The sequence below is a fragment of the Zingiber officinale genome, chromosome 1B (genome assembly GCF_018446385.1).
Source record: "Zingiber officinale cultivar Zhangliang chromosome 1B, Zo_v1.1, whole genome shotgun sequence".
NCBI classification, from domain to species: Eukaryota; Viridiplantae; Streptophyta; class Magnoliopsida; order Zingiberales; family Zingiberaceae; genus Zingiber; species Zingiber officinale.
Genome location: NC_055986.1, coordinates 114,134,991 through 114,153,967, shown reverse-complemented (window position 1 = coordinate 114,153,967; position 18,977 = coordinate 114,134,991). Strand labels below are relative to the sequence as shown.

General features: G+C 38.0%; 5 protein-coding genes across 9 annotated transcripts; 2 read left to right on the top strand and 3 right to left on the bottom strand.

The window, feature by feature from the left end:
* Nucleotides 1–146: 146 nt before the first annotated feature.
* On the bottom strand, nucleotides 147–2,229 carry LOC121973751 (iron-sulfur assembly protein IscA, chloroplastic-like). 2 transcript variants are annotated; one of them, XM_042525116.1, is made up of 3 exons: nucleotides 1,990–2,229; nucleotides 629–847; nucleotides 147–438 (listed from the first exon to the last, which is right to left on the bottom strand). In XM_042525116.1, the coding sequence occupies exons 1-3, from the start codon at nucleotides 2,138–2,140 to the stop codon at nucleotides 296–298; spliced, it is 513 nt and encodes a 170-aa protein (XP_042381050.1). In that variant the 5' UTR covers nucleotides 2,141–2,229; the 3' UTR covers nucleotides 147–295. The 2 variants fall into 2 exon arrangements, with proteins under 2 accessions (XP_042381050.1, XP_042381056.1); XM_042525122.1 differs by having other exon boundaries at nucleotides 629–844.
* A 244-nt stretch (nucleotides 2,230–2,473) lies between these two features.
* LOC121973730 lies at nucleotides 2,474–6,684 on the top strand. Of its 3 annotated transcripts, none has more exons than XR_006109740.1 (7): nucleotides 2,474–2,710; nucleotides 2,805–2,904; nucleotides 2,979–3,099; nucleotides 4,289–4,410; nucleotides 4,520–4,641; nucleotides 5,665–5,876; nucleotides 6,450–6,684. XR_006109740.1 is itself a non-coding variant. In XM_042525108.1 (7 exons), exons 1-7 carry the CDS (start codon nucleotides 2,548–2,550, stop codon nucleotides 6,457–6,459), a joined length of 798 nt encoding a protein of 265 aa, XP_042381042.1. In that variant the 5' UTR covers nucleotides 2,474–2,547; the 3' UTR covers nucleotides 6,460–6,684. The 3 variants fall into 3 exon arrangements, 1 of the variants encoding a protein (XP_042381042.1); XR_006109736.1 differs by having other exon boundaries at nucleotides 5,659–5,876; XM_042525108.1 differs by having other exon boundaries at nucleotides 5,717–5,876.
* Nucleotides 6,639–9,773, bottom strand: LOC121973719. Its single transcript, XM_042525099.1, has 7 exons — nucleotides 9,451–9,773; nucleotides 9,141–9,262; nucleotides 8,676–8,765; nucleotides 8,120–8,172; nucleotides 7,260–7,362; nucleotides 7,046–7,161; nucleotides 6,639–6,957 (listed from the first exon to the last, which is right to left on the bottom strand). The coding sequence occupies exons 1-7, from the start codon at nucleotides 9,692–9,694 to the stop codon at nucleotides 6,888–6,890; spliced, it is 798 nt and encodes a 265-aa protein (XP_042381033.1). The 5' UTR covers nucleotides 9,695–9,773; the 3' UTR covers nucleotides 6,639–6,887.
* Nucleotides 9,774–10,315: 542 nt separating this feature from the next.
* On the top strand, nucleotides 10,316–13,500 carry LOC121973701 (translation machinery-associated protein 22-like). Its single transcript, XM_042525086.1, has 7 exons — nucleotides 10,316–10,609; nucleotides 10,700–10,792; nucleotides 11,200–11,264; nucleotides 12,198–12,279; nucleotides 12,391–12,458; nucleotides 12,545–12,628; nucleotides 13,171–13,500. Exons 1-7 carry the CDS (start codon nucleotides 10,462–10,464, stop codon nucleotides 13,225–13,227), a joined length of 597 nt encoding a protein of 198 aa, XP_042381020.1. The 5' UTR covers nucleotides 10,316–10,461; the 3' UTR covers nucleotides 13,228–13,500.
* A 129-nt stretch (nucleotides 13,501–13,629) lies between these two features.
* On the bottom strand, nucleotides 13,630–18,954 carry LOC121973684 (probable phospholipid-transporting ATPase 4). 2 transcript variants are annotated; one of them, XM_042525078.1, is made up of 11 exons: nucleotides 18,771–18,954; nucleotides 16,680–18,509; nucleotides 16,482–16,592; nucleotides 16,052–16,328; nucleotides 15,899–15,987; nucleotides 15,725–15,812; nucleotides 15,412–15,621; nucleotides 15,183–15,308; nucleotides 14,983–15,081; nucleotides 14,716–14,907; nucleotides 13,630–14,625 (listed from the first exon to the last, which is right to left on the bottom strand). In XM_042525078.1, exons 2-11 carry the CDS (start codon nucleotides 18,491–18,493, stop codon nucleotides 13,966–13,968), a joined length of 3,666 nt encoding a protein of 1,221 aa, XP_042381012.1. In that variant the 5' UTR covers nucleotides 18,494–18,509; nucleotides 18,771–18,954; the 3' UTR covers nucleotides 13,630–13,965. The 2 variants fall into 2 exon arrangements, with proteins under 2 accessions (XP_042381012.1, XP_042381008.1); XM_042525074.1 differs by having other exon boundaries at nucleotides 16,680–18,506.
* Between the last annotated feature and the right edge of the window lie 23 nt (nucleotides 18,955–18,977).

Here is an 18,977-nt window from a genome sequence, read left to right as displayed (position 1 = left end):
CATCAACACTATCAAGTTCAAGAACAAGAACAAATGGAATGGCCACATCAATGAAGAAGAAGATAGGCTACCAAAAGCATAACAAGCACATTTTCAAAAGCAATTAAACAACAAATCATCATTGTAGATAACGGAACAAAAGTAAATGAGCTGTCTAAGGACTTGAAACAAACATTGAACTACTTTTCTATGTTCTACATTGTTTATTTACCTCCTTTTTTTTTTGGCACAGAGGGATTCATAGAATAGTTAACAGATACATGCTTTTATCGGTCACAAGTGATATAGATACATTTTACATTTCCGCAGCAAAGGATTTACCGCAACCGCATGTTTGCGTTGCATTAGGGTTCTTAAATGAGAAACCGCCACCTATGAGTGCATCACTGAAATCTAGCTGCATTCCGTACACGAAGAGGAGGCTCTTGGGATCACATACTGCAGAGTCGAGAATCGTGAGAAACAAATGTTAATCCAACTACATCATACAATCAAATTATTAGCAAAGGCCTAAACTACATACGATAAGATTGGTACTGGGATCATTTGGTTCTGCAAATGGATTTTTCTCAAGTAACCTTGCCAAGCAATACCCTTATGGATAAAGTTTTGAATCGAACAAACATACCTATCACGAAGCCATTGTATTCTATGATTGAGTCATCGGGCCGTGAATTAGCTCGGTTTTCAAACTCCATAGTGTAGGACATGCCAGAGCATCCGCCCTGCTTCACTCCGATTCTCAAGCACAGATCTTCGTTGCGTTCAGATCTCATTTTATTCAGATGGTTTAAAGCTTTATCAGTTAATGAAATTGCAGGGGCAACACTACCAGTTGCTGGAGCTGCTACAACAATAGCAAATTAACTTTCACAGAATTAAATAATATAAATAAAAAAAACATTGTTGTTATTATTATTATTATTATTATTATTATTGCATAGGCATCTTAAATTCATTATTAACGAAGAGTGGCACCAAATACAAAATGAAATTATGGGTTGAACAGAGAATGTGAAGAACAAAGAGTTAATCAATTTGTAGGAAGGTCGAATCAAAACAAAACTATGAGCAATTGGCCGGCAGGCATGTGCCCTAAACAAAACTAGAGTGAAAACTTTCTTCTTGTAGACGGAGACAAGAAAGATTAGGCCGGCAGGCATGTGCCCTAAAGTAGGTTTACATGCTACTTTAGTAACGAAACAAAACTAGAAGACAGATTGCAATTGGCAGAGTTTAGGGTTGTAAATGAGCAAAGCTGAATCAAGCTTTGTGTTGTTCAGGCTTGTTTGATAAGGTGATCGAGGCAAATAAAGATAAACATAAAATTAACCAAGCTACTATTGGCCTGATTTCTCTCTTTCTTTTAAGCTTACGCTTTGTTCAAGCATAGCTTAAGTTTGGTTCATTTAAATGTTATATCAAGAGCTTGTTATAAGAGCATTGTCGATGATGGTTCACAAGCTTTGTTCGTGTATATTTTTCATGAATATTGTCCATGAACAATTCACAATTTTTATTCACAAACATAACGAGTTGAATACATGTATGTTCAAACTTGTTTATTTAGTTTAATGAGTTGTTCAAGCACAAGCTTATTCAAGCTTTTACTAAAGCAAACACCAAACTTAATTCTAACAGAGCTCACTGTTTCTACATAATTTTAGATCAATTTCATAGGTAGCAAGTTAACATACAAGAAAGAAATCTGTAGAATTGTGTTACTTTATGCATTAGAAGAGGATATAAAAAACGCTTAGACAAGTAAAATAGAATGACAAAGCACAAGGAACAGTTCGCCCAAAATTTCAACGTAAACCTAAAATTTGGAAACAAAATTTCATTCCAGATCAACCAAAGTAGACGGTCAAAGAATGGTACGAGCACAGCGTATATGAGCAAAAAGGAGCAAACGTGTATAGCACAACAGATTCAACTAATTCTTGCTATAGAAACAATAAGCTAACAAAGGGAGTCCAGGACCAATACCTGAAATAAGCGACGATCGGACACAGACCAAACTCCTGCGACGGAAATCGCGGGGAAACCTAATCGAAGACGGAGGTGCAGCCGCGGTTCGAGAATCTCCGCCTTGCAACCCGCATAAGATCTGGCTAGGGACTCCGGCGGAGAGAGCCATCGTAGAGCGAAAGCGAGATTGAGAGAGAGGAGACGCCGGTATTCTTCCTCTGCCGCTTCGTCTTTTTCCAGGGATTTCGGGCACACGACGGCCTTAAAAATGGCTTCATTTTCCTAGTCATTTATTCCACCACGCATCCAACTGGGTCCGCCTTGCGGGTCCCGCCAGAGTATATGTGGGCCCACGAATGTCTTGTGGGATCCGGCATCCTCTACATTTATATAATTTAAAATTTAAAATATATAAATAATTAGTTTTTTATATAAAAAATAAATATTGGTAAATATTTTGAAAATAAAATATATTTGGATCGATCGTATGATCTCAGGGACCAGGGTGCATTCGATATATGTACACAGAGAGAGAGGGGGAGAGAGAGAGAGAGAGAGGGGGAGCGGAGGAGCAAAATGCGGTGGCCGTGGGATAAGTTACAGCAGCTACAACGGCGGGAGAACCGGGGGAGGGTTTGGGCGGCGGCCATCCTGCTATGGCTGTTGCTGATGCTGGCCACGCCCAGGATCCCCCGCACCCCTTCCCTTCACCTCTTCGCGGACATGCGGAACTTCCTGGGTCTGTATCGTCTTCTTTCTAACATGCAATCTCTCTTATTGCTTCTTCTTCTCCTCGTCCTTCTCTTCATGCTCCATTGTTTATTGGAGGACAGGTGTTCCGAATACGTTGAATGTTCTTACGAGTTTTCCCCTTTTGCTCGTCGGAGTCCCGGCGCTTGTTCTCTGCCTCTCCGGGTGTTGCTTCGGCATAAGGTTCGATTTTTATTGGTTTTATGTGCTTTCCACGCTTATTTTTTCAATTTTGATACAAGTTTTTTTATTCGAAGCATGCGGGGAGAAATTTGGGGATGGGTGTTGTTCTATGCCGGAACGGCCGCAGCGGCGTTTGGGTCGGCTTATTATCATCTGAAACCTGACGACGATAGCGTGGTCTGGGACAAATTGCCGGTACTTCTTCTCCTTTTTCTGTTTCTTTCTTCACTCTTTTGTTGTGTAGGTAAATGTTATTTTTGACCTAAAGTTGGCGACTTCAGAGGAGGAAACCTAATTTTGAAGAGTCATCTCTCATGAACGGGGGTGAAGAGTAGATGACTTTATGCTAACACACTGTATGTTTCAATCTGCGTTCTTAACCCTCGCTCTTATATAACAATTAAGCAGTGGCGATATACGGGTGGGGAGGTATATATGACACAAAACGTTTGTTGAATTTTCATAGCTGATCTTAATTTTCAAGAAATCGTAGGTAGAGATTTGGAGATGGTCCAACAAGAAGCCATAATGTTAAACTAAATGGCAATCTCCTCATGGGGCTGTTAAACTAGAAAAAAAAAAATATGCCAACTTTCAGACAGCCATTAGTTTAGAATTTAGAAGAAATTTTTTCTTTTCAGTTAAACTCAAGTTGTTGTGGTTAATAAATTTGTTTTCAATTAATAGTTTCCTTATCAGTTCCATTGGTTGGTTTTCTGTTTCCACCATTCTGTTAATTCAATGTCATACACATGGAGAAAGTTGGTCTTGCATTCTGTTCTAACATAAATCCCATTAGTTGTGCAATATCCAATCTTGATACCTTCGGTTAACTAACAAACTGTAATACATTGATATGAAGAACTTTCCGTGAGATGGAACAGAGGAAAGAAATTGTTGTGGAAGATTTCCTTCATTTTCTTCATTTATATGATAGGTGACTAACTGCACATTTCTTCTTGCACTTCCCCTTAATATTAACTTGGGCATTGTGCTTGATTTGACTGTAGTTAGCCAAAAAAAATTGAATTTACTGTTGAATACCTGTGCAATTCCTCTAGTCGTGTCAGCTGGTGTAGTTGGTTTGATAAAGCACGCGCTCGATAATTCTGTAACAATGATAGTTCACTGGTTTGTCAGCCTTTGGTAAGTTTTTGCTGGCTAAAAATTAACAACCAAGTTCCATGTTTTATTTTGGAATTTTTCACTTGGTACCCGGTAGCAACATGAGTGTTAAATTTCCCTAAATGTCATTAATTGTAAACTTTAAAGGATCTGATGAACATTAGACATTGCTTCATTTGACACGTTATTTTGGTGTTTTGTCCCTCCCTTTTTTTAGTTGCTTCATCTAACATCTCTTTTATATATGATTCTTATTCAGACAATGACTTCAGCTGCTTCACTGCTATCGATATTAGTAATAGAGAGAATAGATGAGAGGATTGGAATGGCTTGTTTGTTCTCCCTCATGACATTTGTTCTTGTCAGCATTGGATGTGAGAGGTGATTGCTTGATCTTTATTCTGCATTCAGGATTTTTTGTGCACCTTAAATGCTTAAATATTTATGTAACATTAGATTTTGTTGAATGTGCTATCTTAGCTGGTTTCAGGACATTCAATGATTTGCGACTATGCATGATGTTCCACATTGTTCCGTGCATTGCAATTCCTGCTTTGCTCTTCTTGTTTCCGCCTAAGTACACCCATTCAAGATTTTGGATATGTGCAACTGGTAAAATTTAAGCCTTTCTTTTGTTTTATTTACCAATAACTAAGTAACATACGCTTATAATCAGGGATGATGAATTACAAATTCATGCCTTTTTGTTGAAAACTATCTTTAATGTATTCTTACTCCTGGTGACCCAATATTCATAAGTACATTTTGTTTTCAAATTTTGAGCAGTAGATCAGTTATATGAATGTGGAGTCCCACTGCAAATTATGTCATAGAAAACTTTACTTGTACCTCGTATGAGTAATATCTAGCACTTCAACAAGATATCAACATCACAGCCATCCTTTTAATATTTGGGACAAGCTACTTAGTCCTCACTTGAACGATTAAATTGTTACCAATTGCAACTATCTTACTGTCTGTGATGCCCAAGACTGAGCTGGGTCGAGTCTATTCAATCTGTAATGGCATATATACGTCTGATATATTAAATCTTGTTGCAAAAATTATTTTATGTTGCAATTTATTACTTTTATTGCTTGATCTTCAGTTCCTTGCTGGCTTGAAGTTAACAAAACCAATAATGGTAACATTGAGCTTTTAAACAAAATGTATCTCGATCGTGATTATATCAATGTGATTTTTCAGATAAAAGAACTCATCCCATCAATCAAATACTCTATTTCGGCTTTGAAATGCTCTGAGCTTAAATATTGAGTGTTTCAATCATGTTTTTTTTTGAACTTTGGTTTCGATTCCTTTTTGGAATTAAAACTGAAGAGTCAAAGATGATCAAGATTGTCAACATAAACTTTGCAATACAATTTTGTGTACCCTCTTGAATGTCGTTCTTTATTCATATAATGATGGAATCAAATCTACTCATGGGCTCATTTTTTGATAGATTTGCTATAATACTAAGATATGCAAATTGCATTTACATGAACATAGAAACCATGGCTGGTTAAATTATGTTTTGAAAATTCACCATCTTTTTTAGCTTTATATTCTTTTATGTTCTTCCTTACTAAATGATGATTTTTTTCATGCGTGATAGTCACCTTGCTATAGTTGCAGTAATAACATATCAGGATCCTTTAGGACTTAAGCTGCCATTTAATCCAACCAGGATTTTACCTCCTAGCCAGATTTCTATCGGTAGCCGATAAGAAGGTTTACAGTTCAAGTCATTACATAATAAGCGGGCACGCATTGGAGCATCTATGCTTGGCAGTAGTTCCTATCATACTCACACTGATGCTTTGGCTAAGAAATATAAAGATTGCCAGGTATGTCATGCTAACTGTTTTTTTCACAGAACTTAATCACGCAATTTTAACATGGTTCTGAAGTGCATCATGTTCTAACTTTAACAGTGTGTTTTACTTAATTCTTAAATTAGTGATACATAATATCTATGACGATGGCTTTTAAAATTCAAAATTTAGTTGATAATTTAGAGATTGACAGTCTTCTGTGAGCTACTGTGAACTTACCACAACATAGCATGACTGTTTTTATCCATATCAATTAAATTAAAGGTTTTCCTTATTGATTAGTTTGTTTTTTTCCCCTTCCATTTCATATTAGTGATACATAATATGAAATGGAAGGGGAAAATAATTTAGTGATACTTAATTCTTAAATTAGTGATACATAATATCTATGACGATGGCTTTTAAAATTCAAAATTTAGTTGATAATTTAGAGATTGACAGTCTTCTGTGAGCTACTGTGAACTTACCACAACATAGCATGACTGTTTTTATCCATATCAATTAAATTAAAGGTTTTCCTTATTGATTAGTTTGTTTTTTTCCCCTTCCATTTCATATTGATCCACATCTTGTTCCATCTCGCAGGGATTCGTAGTCGACTAGAAAGAAGACTAGAATCATCAAACCGACTATGATCAAATTTGGAGAAGAAAGAAGTTAGCCAATTGCTCCAACAAACTGAGATGCTAACTGGAAGTAAATACAAGCCATAGTTGAAAGTAGCTACTGAATTCATCTTTTTTTTAGTTTCTTAGAATTCGAAAATAGCGAATATGACTGATGTTTGAGAATTTGAATTAATACCAAGTTCTTCAGCTAATTCAGAACTTTACATTCATTAATCATTCGTATCAAGCTAAACTATCGACCAAACTATCGCTTTTCACAAGTCTGACTAACTTAAGGCTTGTTCCTTCCTCGTTAAGGCCCCCAAATGCTGGAGAAGGCTTCAACTGGACCATCATCATCGTTATTCAATAAACGATCATGCGATATGAAACTGGTTTTTGCTGATTTTAAAGCTCAATATTGCACTGCAAAAGGTTTTGTAGATAATTCGCCGTCTACAGATGCAGAAGTTGTTGGTTTTTTCCTGCCAATTGAACAAACACGTCCCAATCATAGTCAAGAGTCGAGAGTCGATGGGATGAGCATTCTATCCTTGCTACAGAGAATCTCACCGAAGATTCGCGCGAAGTTCCTCTGTAATAAGTTCTGTTGAAGCTCCAGTCAGGAATCCTAACTTGTACATGATTTCTTCCAATCTCTTCGTGTTTGTTAGGTAAAGATATCCAACCTGTTAAATCATCTCCGTCAACCATCAACCGAAAACCAATTTGCTGGAATAGATTAGCGATAACGTGCAAAAACATTCAGCGGGATAGATTAAAATACCAGTGTTTCGAATGAAGAAGCTCTGTTGTAGGCAGCTATACCGACTCGCTTTCTGGTTCGTGTTTTGCTGGAAACAATATTTTTCCCCCAACGGAGTATTTCCCTGCACAACAAAATTCTTTTTGGCGATTGACAAAATAATATGTTAAAGTAACAAGACACCAGAGGGGAATAATAATTTATCGGAAAATCAGGTAAGCTTAAGCAAGCTAAACTACATTCAAATTCCTATCGAGCGGGCATCTTTACGGACAAGAAATTGCAAATTCAGCTCTTTCGTAAACAAAATCTTCCACTGATCAAGAAAAATTGGCATATCGACAAGCATTCAACATCATTGAGATCATAAAATTATATTAAAATTGATAGTAGTAGAAATCTCAAACAGATATTCGTGAGGGTACAATTAATAGAGTAGAAAATGAATGGTTGAAACGAAGAAGCTTCTTGAGTTTTATTTGATTGTCATGTATTCTTTGAGTTAATTTAGAAGTTAATTTATAGATGAATTACTTGGTAATTGGGAAATAGTGCATAAATGAAGTAAATACAATGCGCAAGGTTGAAAGAAAAGATAAAATCAAGTGCACAACTATCCTGGAAGCAATCAGGCCTATATCTATTATTCTAGTAGATGGATAAGATGAGAGAATATAGGTTAAAAAAACCTAATCTAAGACGACTAACATAATTGATAATTAACTGAGAGAGAGTTAGGACTCATGAATATTAACACTGATATAATTGTGCTCAGAATTCAATGGAGAATATGCTCAATGTACGCGATCCCAAACATTAGGGGCTAACATTGTAAATATCGTACTTACGAAAGGATAAAGAATCAAGAATCTCATTCTAACCTTTCTTCCTCAGTCAAGTAGTCTTCATCAAGAAGCTTCTTGAGCAATAAGTCCTGGAAACAAGTATGCAAAACTCACATGAAGGCAGTAATAGACTGATTATTGAGTGCAGCTTAATTACATCAGAATTAATCAGTCAAAATGAATGCAATTTCAAATTATAATGAAGATGTGCCTCGATTTGGAACATCAGTATTTCTAATTGTTAGAATAACACTTGGTCATTTATTTTATTTTTATTGAAAAAGATAGCTACAAGAGCTCTCAAGCACTCACATCTCGAGTGAAGGTGGATTTAGAACTCAACACCTACATAACAATTTCAAAGACCTTACAGTGCTCTGACATTATTTATCAGCAATAACCTATGATAAACAGTTGTTATAACAAGTGATATTATTTGGTTTATAAAATTAGCAAAAAGGCTAAAAAGTCACAGATTAGCATATGAATATACAATCTGATATTGATAGTAAAATAGCAATGAGAGGAAAATTTGATGAATGTATGCTGCAAACATAGTTAACATAAGCACATTAAGAAGAAGCTTGCACACCTGTGCCTCACAGCGCACAACTTTAGTAACCCGATCATTGTATTCGTTGATACTCAAAGGTGGATATAAAAAGTGCCTTCGAGCATATAACTGTATATCCAATGAAAGGGAGTCAAAAGAGAACCATTAGAACCATGGGAGATGCAAATGTTTATTTTTTTGCATAGTAGATAAGTTTCAAACTCACATATGACGATAGTTATCATCACACCAGAACCTCAACTCAGATAAAGACTCTTGATAAAATAGACTATAGAGTGGTAAATAAGAAATCTTCTAGTTGAAAAAAAATGTAGCTTGTTGGTTAGAAGAGCTTAAAGATACTTTAACTGTTGTAGACAGTAGTAGAGAACAACAATATTAGAAAACAACATTATAAATTAGTGAAAGTTGTGTTGATCAAGAAACGACAATGAGAAAGTTTTGATTCCGTATGAAAGATGTTTTTTTTTTTTTAAGTTCAACCTCATATATGCAGTCTCCCAAGTATGCCAGAGATGCCGCATTGTAAATTGAACGCGGCTTGTTCACTTTAGGTGCAACCGGCAACCATGTCTCCAATCCCAGGTACTGCTCGTCCGATTTCCCTACCACCGCACAAATAGTGAATCAGGAACGAAGTCACTCGAAGATAATAAAGAATGATAGGGCTTTTTCTCAACAAATTGAAAGCTTGAAATTTTGTTTAAGTTCCCGCATCCTCTTATCTGCTAGCGATCGCGCTCCAGAATAGCTCGCCTACTAATTTATACATTTTTAGAGATCAAAATGGCACCTTTCTTGGCGGTGGAGCGGCGGGCAGCGTTGAGGAGCATAGAAAAGTCCTTCTCGAGGAAGGCGACCCTAGACGGAACGCTGGATGTGGATTGGGCGGTGGTCGCCGGAGGAGGAGGAGGAGGAGCGGGCGGCGGGACTCGAGCGGGCTTGATCGGCTTGAAGGCCGGAGGTTTGGGGATCGGGTTGGTGTCCCACGAGGCCCTCACCGCCACCGGAGAGTACGCCATGGCGATTGCAGCCATCTCGGAGCAGGGGAAGACCGGAGATTCTTCGAGGGCTCTACGAAGGCTTGGCGATAAGGAAGAAGGTACAATTGTGAAATGAGATATATGTCAATTATAAAACTTTCCTCTTTAAACCCCCTCATTTTTAGTAATTTCAAAAACGTTGGAATAAAAGAAAATTCTAAAAATTGGTTGAAATTACAAAAAAAAAAAATCATTTAAAACATGTTTTCTGTCCATTTGATATTCATAAAAAATAAATAACTACGACTTTTTAGATATTTAATTAGTTTGGAGTTCATATAAAATTATATATACAGATATTTTGAAAGGTATAAATCATAATCCTTTATTATATGACTATTTATTATAATAAAGAGCACATCCTTAAGACTTTTAATCTGTGTAGAATTGTATCATTTTCTCTTTTAAAAAATACTTTACAATTTTTCGTCCAAAAAGTAAACTCGCCAATAATTATGAGGGCATTTTTCCAATTTTTAAAGTAGTAAGGGTAAAGTTATACATTTATCAATTTAAAATTAATATAAAATTCATTATGTTTGTTTAAAAGTATACAAAAAGAAAATAGAATAAGGCAATTGCATGGGCCGGCCCATTGTAGGCCTAACTTGCTTCTGTATTTTCTGCTCCGCTTCTCGATTACGCTACGAGAGGGAGAGGGAGAGGGAGAGCCGGAGAGGGGAAGAGAAAGCGAGAGAGACAGAGAGAGTGAAGAGAAGAGAGGAAGGAGGGTGCAGAAGTCCCCCTCGACGTTGACGACCATGGCGGACAAGCCGCAGGCGGTGCGTGTCCTCTACTGCGGCGTCTGCAGCCTCCCCGCGGAGTACTGCGAGTTCGGCCCTGACTTCGAGAAGTGCAAGCCCTGGCTCCGAACCCACGCTCCCGATCTGTACCCCGATCTCCTCAAAGGTATCTTCCTATTTGTCTTCACCACCTCCTTCTCGTCTCTATCCCTTTCCAATCCTTCACCGAATGATAAATCTGGGTTAATTTTGGAAGAGACGGACGCGGACAAGGCCGCCCAGCAGATGAAGTCGGTGGCGATCTCGGGTTCCGCTGACGCAGGGGGAGATGCGGGCGGGGCTCCGTCAGGTTACTCAAGATGCCTACTTTTTTTTGTTGTTATTCATTTCTTTATCCGTCTTCGTCGGAAGTGAGCTCCCGGTATTCTCTGATCTACCTTTTCATTGAAATTTAATCAATGATGAGGGCTCTCTTTGAAATGTTGATTTATAAATAGACTTTAGAAACGAAATCGATAGTCTGATATTGGAGTGGTTTAATTTTGTGACCTAGGTCGGAAAGAATTCCTTTGGCCGATGCTTACTATCAGCCATTGTAAATTGGATACTATTTTGAATTATTTTTTGTGTATTTCTTTTAGCACTATCAATTCTTCTGATTCCAACCGTTGTATATCTAGGGTTTAGTTATCAGTGTCACTTTAGATGACCTTGTTTCTCTCTTTCTTTGTTTAAAATTCCGAATTCCTTGAACAGGTAGTGCTTCAGCATCTAAGCAAGAGGAAGTAAAGCGCCTTCCTGGTGGTAAGATAAAGAAGAAGGTGAGTTATGTAAACTTTGGTTTGTTTTATCTCAGCTTAGGAGATGCGAGTCTTTTTGAGTTTTTTCAAATAAATAATTTTCATCTTTGACTGATGGATATTATTATGCACAAAGTTTATACTGTTAGAAATAGCGTGTGTATACTTCCAAACAGATTTGTGTTTCAAAATCTTCAATTGACCATACAAAGAGCAATTGAGACTGAATTATTTATTGTGACTTCGTGAATTATTCTTCTATGATCAAAGTCAAAGAATTTGAGATTGCCTGCAAAATGGATCCACAATTCTTGTCTGATGATTAGCTAATCTGTATAATGAAAAATATATATTCATGCATTTGAGGTTGTTGGTAAGCCTTCTGACCAGTTTATCACTGCCAGCTTATCTCATAATCTCAGTATTGGATATTTTTTGTTATTTGTTTAACCTTATATGTTGTCAAGTATAGTTCAATATAAATTATCTAAAGGTCACATTCGTTGTTATTCATCTTGGCCCATCTAGCTAAAATGAACTAACTTGTCAATTTACATTTCTTCATATATTGGTAACACACTGAGTTCATCCTATTATCCATTTAGTTATTGGTTTCTTTTCATGGTATCGACTTCATTCAATCCTCCATAGTTTTATCCAAAATGGTTTATCAAGTAGAGTTAGGACAGGCTTCAATTTGTGCAACATTTTCAGTGGTTGTACCTATGTTATAATGATTAAAATTGATAGGTTCGCTGAAATCATGATTTTGTAAATGATCTAAATTGTGGTATAATAGACTTTGAAGCTTGAGCGATGTGAAACATTAGATTAGAAGGATAATCAATGTAATTAGGTTGCCTAAATCTAAATTTTCACATGTTTTAGTTAATGTTGTATTCTTAATGGTTTTTGCTATAATATGCTAATTAGGATTAGCTTATTTTGATCCAGGAGAAACAAGAAGTTATCATTGAAAAGATTGTTCGCAATAAGCGCAAATGTGTTACTGTTGTGAAAGGCCTTGAACTTTTTGGTGAGTGACAGCCAAACAATTTTATTTGCTACTAAATTTGAGAAATGAGAAATCTGAACATGTTACAAATATAACTGTCTCCAGTATTTATAATTTATGAGATTTTTTTAGGTGTAAAACTGAGTGATGCATCAAAGAAGCTTGGTAAAAAGTTTGCTACAGGAGCTTCTGTTGTCAAGGTAAGCCAGCAGCCTAGCATAGTTTAGTTGATGGAGGAAATGCTTTTGTGTTGTCTAGATACTAACTTCTAGTTTATTAATTTAAGGGACCAACCGAGAAAGAACAGATTGATGTGCAAGGAGACATTGCCTACGATATTGTGGAATTCATTACTGAGACTTGGCCAGATGTAATCTATCACTGTTTTTTTCATGTCTATTAGTATTATATCTGGTAGCTTCATCATGGTCATTTCATTGTAGAAAAAAAAAAACATATTTGAAGGAAATTTTAGTACCATGCATTTATCCTTTCCCTTAAAATAGACAAGAACATTCTCTATGATACACTCTATTCACTTATAGTTTGAGATTAAATAGGCGACAAGGCCAGTCTATTGCATTTCATTTTGTCAAAAGTTCAAAAACATTCAAGTTTACACACACTTCAAAAATTGGAAAGCTTGGTCAGTTTGTCCTATCTTTCTTTTACCTGATATTTGACCAACTTGATCACTCTTCACCTCAGTAGATTGAGATCTGTTCTAGATTGAATCAGCTGGGTTTAGCCAAGTTTGAGACACTGTTAACTGTATGGCATTCAATTAGTTTAACTACTCATTCCATGCCATTGCATCTCCCTATGCTGGTCCTTGGCCGCCAAATTTAACACCTTCATCATATTTACTTCATTTAAAGTGTAATAATTTATCTATATTTTGCTATCCACCAGGTGCCAGAAACTGCAATTTTCTTCATAGAAGATGGAAGGAAGGTCGCTGCTGCTTAATGGTTACGTCTTGAGGAAATAAAATTTTTGGGGAAATTGCTTGTAGCAATACAATGTCTGAGCTCACTTCACCTCACTAAACTTTATCTGTATGCATGGATTTCCATTCGATCCCTGCCCTCTTTGTAGCAGGGTGTTCTTGTATCAAGGGGCAAATCGTATAGGCAAAAAAACAGTAAGGGTCCGGTCCTTTTAAAATTATATATATCTTGTTCTGTTTGTGCTCACAATCACAAGTAATTCAAATGCACTAGTGCTTTACATGACTTGAAATTGAATGGGAAACTGCTTTAGGGTGTGTATTGACTGTGTTAAACTTGAACACATTGAACTCAATGCGTTTTGCTCTGTAAATATGCTTAAACATGGATAAAATCCGCCCGACTAGTTTACAGTCTTGAAAGTATTGAAAGACTGCAGTACGAGACTTGCTCAAGAAGTGCTTTTACAATGAACATGTATTTACAAGGAAAAAGGTAGCCATGAACCGACATCCATAGAGCAAAACTGAAACAAGATATGAAAATGCATACCCTAAGCTAATTCACATCCATGTGCACCTCATTGTTCTCAAACTATTTCCTTGAAACTTTGCGTCGATGCAGGTATAAATATCATACACAATGTAGCCGAGATGTCATCCCTTCGATGAACACAAGCAAATGGATCAAGAGCCAAAACATTACAAAGCGAGTCAAAACATTACAAAGCAACGGAGGCCAAGCCATGGTCTTGGCCTCATGGTTGAGTCTGGATGCTCAATGAGACTTTCTTCTGCAACTTCCACCTTAGTTGCCTGATCTTGGCTTCTACTCTTGCCGTAAAACCAATCTTAGTCTTCTGTCTGGCCTTCGACCTCTCCCTCTTCCACATGCGCCGGTCCTCAACATCCATATTGTAGTGTTTGATCTCTTGGATGATATGGTGATCGAGTGGGTTCACAGATCTTTGGTAGGAGATGTGGACCAAGTAAGGGAGATTACAGGCAAGAGCGATGAGAAGAGTGGCAGCCCAATAGACAGGGGCGGGGCCGAGTGCTTCTGAGAGTATTTGGTAGTCGTTTCCGGAGATCAACGGGGAGCACATTCCATAAACAAGCAAAAAGAGGTACCATGTAGCAATGCTGCCCCATACAAAGAGGTGTTGCATCCAAGTGAAGTGGCTCATTAGCTGAACTATTTGTAAGTTCACGGCGCAAACAATGCAAGTGAACATGCTTGTTCCGACAATAGCCATGTCAGTCGTCTGTCCCTCGACACGGAATGCCTGGCTAGAGAATATTTGGATGCCGAGGAAAAATATCAGTACTGATGAGTATACCCCATTTCCTATCCAACCAAAAATCCTGCACCAATCGAAAAAAAGGTTCCTTGGTCCTTGTTGGTACAAGGCTGGGAACTGCAGAAAGACCAAAACAATATGAATTGACCTAAAGTGAAAGGAGATGTAAATATTTGCATAAAATAATAAAAAGTTTATTTCGTTTACCTGTAAGCATACATCAGATGATACATCTTGTTCGAAGACACCTAACGATATCACTGGTAATGAGGTTAGAATGACATTGAACAATAACATGTACCAATCATCGTATACTGATTGTCCAGAGAAGCCAGTATAAGCCTCAAAGTAGAAGATTGTGAGGCCAAAGGCGATGTTCTTGTAGAAGAAATAGCAAATCTGAGCAATAAATGAATATCATTCTTTAGAGAATTACCAGCAAAAGCATAAATCTATGGTTAACCAAAAACTCACCATCAGCGCTATCCTCTTGTAGCACCAATGGCCGTGGATGACAAGAAGCCGTTCAAGGAAACTAAATTGTGAAATGGAGAAATCACTAGCCATTACAGCCTGCAGCATGAAAAACATGAGCATGCTAGCAAACTAGTTTTATGATTTCAAAGTCCCGTAAACACAATTGGAATTCGATAAAACAAACAACCACTGCAAACCTGCATTCCTTCGACACCACTAATTCCGACGCCGATATCAGCCTCTTGAATCATGCCTACATCATTCGCACCATCACCTATTGCCAAAGTAGTTTTTCCTGTACCTTCTTTCACCAACCGGGTCACCTAAACAAAGTAGATGTGCATTACTAAAACTCCATTGATGATTTTGTTCGAAATAATTGGTTGGTGCAAAAAACAATAGAGTATTCAATATTTCTATCATTACCAAAGCCTTCTGCTTCGGTGACACTCGACAACATATGACGGAAGCACATTCAACTGCTAGACTCAAAAATTGTTTTTTTAAGTCATCTTCCAGGGCATAGGTTAAGGTCTTGCCATCTATGATCAAAGCAAATGCTGCGTTAGGATCCTTCTCTAGATTGACCATTTGAGAGGCATCGGTTAACTGCATCATGATATTCTCTTTTGCAGCCTGAGTCATTTCTCAAGTAAAAATACACAAATGGTAGATATCAATGTTCTGTGGAGAGCAACGCACAACGATTGATTAACAAAAATCTGACAAAATGATGTACCTTTTTAGGGTCTAATGACAATATATTACTGCTATCCACCGATAAACGTATCTGTTTCATGCCTTGCCTAAGTAAACTACAAGCAAATCTGCAATAGGCATTGGAGTTTATCGTGAAGGCTCGAAAGGAATGACTATTTCTGGATATAATCTTTTTTATCAGTGAGATTCATACCCTATATTGATTGCAGTCTCAATCTTATCGCCTGTCAGAACCCAAATCTTCAGACCAGCTTGCGCTAATCTGTCTATGCATTGAGGAACCTATGACGAAAACTACATGGTCAGCATGCTCACAGGAGTAAAATTTAACAATAAAGAAACATACTCCGTTTTGTAATTTGTCTTCTACAGCAGTTGCACCGATGAGAACCAGCTCCCTCTCGATCATGTCTGCGACTCGCTCAAGTTCAGATTCTCTATTGGGCCCGATCACAGTTTTTGCTTTAAGAAACTCAACATTCCAAGCAGCATACTCAGATTCTTCAAGTGCCCGATAAGCCAATGCTAAAGTGCGCAATCCTGCTTCCCCATATTCATTGAGGTGTTTGATGGTCTCAATCTCATATATTCTTCCTGCTTTTGACAGTCGCTCCAAAATGATGCTGTTTGGTTCACCCAAAAACATTCTTTAGAAAATTAAAGGGCGATGTTTGTTTAATGGATCTTATAGTTACAACACAATGATATTGGTTGAACGAATCTTTGAATATAATTCATTATTTAAGTGTATAATAATATGAGTAATTCTATTGTACCTATCAGCACCTTTACATAGAAGAATGATATGTCCATTCTCATCACGTACGATTACTGACATTCGCTTTCTTTTGCTGTTGAATTCCAATATATTTAGAATCTTGAATTCCCTATAGTAGAACTGACTAATTTAGATTCCATGACCTACCAAGGAGACAAGTAATTGACTGATAAAAATATTCAGATGTAGCTTTGACCTTTCTACAGGATCCTCTGAAGGAGAGTATTTTTCCCTCACAAAGACACTTGATTGAGTCCTCTTCGAAAATTCAAAGCCAAATTCTCTGGCTGCAACTAGGAAAGCTCCTTCATCTGGTGATTCTGCTTCATAAGTAAAACCATTCCCTTTGTTGTTTGGCTCAGCGATTGCTGTATGGCATAAAGAAAGTATCCTCAGAAATACAAGAATTGTACCAGAATTTGGTTCCTTTGACCAATTGCCATGCACGAGACGTTCATCTTCAAAGTTAAAACCCTTTATTATAAGGTTATGCGAATTCTCAACCATGCTAATAGTGCTACCTTCCGATTCTCTTTCTGGTGAGCCTAAACCTTCTCCACTGCCTTCCCAAAGATCCTCAATATCTTTATCCTCACCAGTTTCACAAGAAGCTTCTGATAGCATATGCTTTGCAGCAGCAATATCGACATCACTGGAACCAAGACCATATGAAACTCCTGCAATGGAGCACCTCAAAAAATCCATTTGGTTGCATGTTAAGGTGCCAGTTTTATCTGACAATATCGTATCAACTTGACCAAGCTCTTCATTCAAATTGGATGTTCGTGCTTCTGCTGTTTTCCCCGTTTCCTCATCACACATGTAAATATCTCGGTTAATGAATGTTGCTTGCAACACTTTGACAACCTCAAGTGAAACATAAAGTGAAATTGGCAGCAAATATCCATAAAGAATAAGAGCAGTGACAAGATGGTAGACGCCAGATAATATGGGCTTCGATGCATCGTAGATGTATGAGGTGTCTAATGGTTTCAAGTACCACCAGTGTGGCATCCCAAATTTTACAAAAACAGCATAACCTACTGCACTTATCAATGAAATTAATACAAGAATGGTGAAGAGAAGGTATATAATTTTATCCATTTGTTTCTCTATTGTGCTCCTCTTTGATGGTGATGGGGTAGCATTCTGCATAACCTTACTGTCATGACCAGTGAAAATAACCACTCCATATACCAATGTAGTATTTCTAAGCTTTGAATCCCTAAGAAGAACCTGACTAGGGTCAAGTGCATAAATCTTCTTTTCATATTCAAAGTTACCAACAAAAGTGTAGAGACTAGGATTAGGGTCCTCACAACGGATTGTGCCAGTAAAGTCTGCAAAGGCCACATCATCATCCAATGGTAAAGTCACTTCCAAAGATCTTTTAACCTTCAAATTTGTTTCTCCATCCAAATTCATGGTCTCAACATAGCAAATTCCATCTTCATAACTTGAGGACAAAAGAAGCAAGTCAGCTGGGAAGAACTTGTCCTTCTCAACCTTCACTACATCTCCAACACGAACCTCTTGCCAATTCTTGTAGCCGAATCGTCCTTCTCCTTGATGGACGCTAACCTTACGGCTATTGACCTTCATGTCCTGCATGAACCTGTTCCAATCTTCCAGCGCCTCTTTGATCATGCTGAGCCCAACCACGAAAGCCAAGGGCGCAATCATGCTGACAGCAGAGAAGGGAGTCAAGGGGGTGAGGGAGAGGAGTGCGGTGAGAAGGAAGTAGAGATTGGCCACCCGACGGAATTGCTCAAAGGTTGCCTTTGGGAGGAAAGTGATGATGTTGTACTTGGTGGTGCTGATGGAATTGGAAGGGTACTTGAGGGGCTTCTTGGAGTGTAATCCGGGTTGGTTGCAATGTACCACCCGCGAGAATCCGGGACCTTGGAGGGCCGGGGATTCATCGTTGTTCGTCACCGCGGTGGGACGGATACAGGAAAAAGTATAGAGATTCGTCCAGCGGAGACGTTCATGTAACCTTCTCCGGCCCATTTCTTCCCTTCTCCTGCTATATCCATTATCAAAGTTTTAACTTTAGGGCAGAAAATCTCCGACAACACAATCACCAGCGAACAAAAAAAAAAAAAATTCAAAATTTTCATCTACCACAGACTTCGATTTACTCAGAATGCCACAATCCGACGACAAAGCCGAAGAAAAACGACGATTCTAGAGGAAGGAAACGATCATCGACTTTGCATTAACTCCTATTGCAAGACAAAAGCTGAAAAATTCGACTAACATTAACAAAAGGGATTCGACCGCGCACCTGGATCCGACTTTAGAGTTTAGAGGCAGGACGGAAGGTTCGCCGGAGCTCTGATGAGATCGAGGAATGGATAGCGACCACCGATCGGCGCGTGAGGGCGCGGGCGCTCCCTCACGCGCTGGGAGGCGGAGGAGGGAAGTCTCGAAATCGTTGGGGCAACTTTTTAGGCACGTCCTCTCTCGCTCGCCCTTCAATTGTTCGCGAAGG

Coding starts and splice junctions, on each gene's coding strand:
- LOC121973701 (XM_042525086.1), top strand. CDS start 10,462: ATGGCGGACAAGCCGCAGGCGGTGCGTGTCCTCTACTGCGGCGTCTGC. Junction 12,280..12,390: donor GAAAGGCCTTGAACTTTTTG/GTGAGTGACAGC, acceptor AGATTTTTTTAG/GTGTAAAACTGAGTGATGCA. Junction 12,629..13,170: donor TTACTGAGACTTGGCCAGAT/GTAATCTATCAC, acceptor GCTATCCACCAG/GTGCCAGAAACTGCAATTTT.
- LOC121973730 (XM_042525108.1), top strand. CDS start 2,548: ATGCGGTGGCCGTGGGATAAGTTACAGCAGCTACAACGGCGGGAGAAC. Junction 2,905..2,978: donor GGGTGTTGCTTCGGCATAAG/GTTCGATTTTTA, acceptor TTTTATTCGAAG/CATGCGGGGAGAAATTTGGG. Junction 4,411..4,519: donor GTCAGCATTGGATGTGAGAG/GTGATTGCTTGA, acceptor AGCTGGTTTCAG/GACATTCAATGATTTGCGAC.
- LOC121973684 (XM_042525078.1), bottom strand. CDS start 18,493: ATGGGCCGGAGAAGGTTACATGAACGTCTCCGCTGGACGAATCTCTAT. Junction 16,329..16,481: donor CTATGTAAAGGTGCTGATAG/GTACAATAGAAT, acceptor TGAACCAAACAG/CATCATTTTGGAGCGACTGT. Junction 15,988..16,051: donor AAGACAAATTACAAAACGGA/GTATGTTTCTTT, acceptor TTTTCGTCATAG/GTTCCTCAATGCATAGACAG.
- LOC121973719 (XM_042525099.1), bottom strand. CDS start 9,694: ATGGCTGCAATCGCCATGGCGTACTCTCCGGTGGCGGTGAGGGCCTCG. Junction 7,363..8,119: donor TACTTGACTGAGGAAGAAAG/GTTAGAATGAGA, acceptor TTTGTTGTGCAG/GGAAATACTCCGTTGGGGGA. Junction 7,162..7,259: donor CTTCTTCATTCGAAACACTG/GTATTTTAATCT, acceptor ATGATTTAACAG/GTTGGATATCTTTACCTAAC.
- LOC121973751 (XM_042525116.1), bottom strand. CDS start 2,140: ATGGCTCTCTCCGCCGGAGTCCCTAGCCAGATCTTATGCGGGTTGCAA. Junction 848..1,989: donor CCGATCGTCGCTTATTTCAG/GTATTGGTCCTG, acceptor CTATTGTTGTAG/CAGCTCCAGCAACTGGTAGT. Junction 439..628: donor ATACAATGGCTTCGTGATAG/GTATGTTTGTTC, acceptor TCGACTCTGCAG/TATGTGATCCCAAGAGCCTC.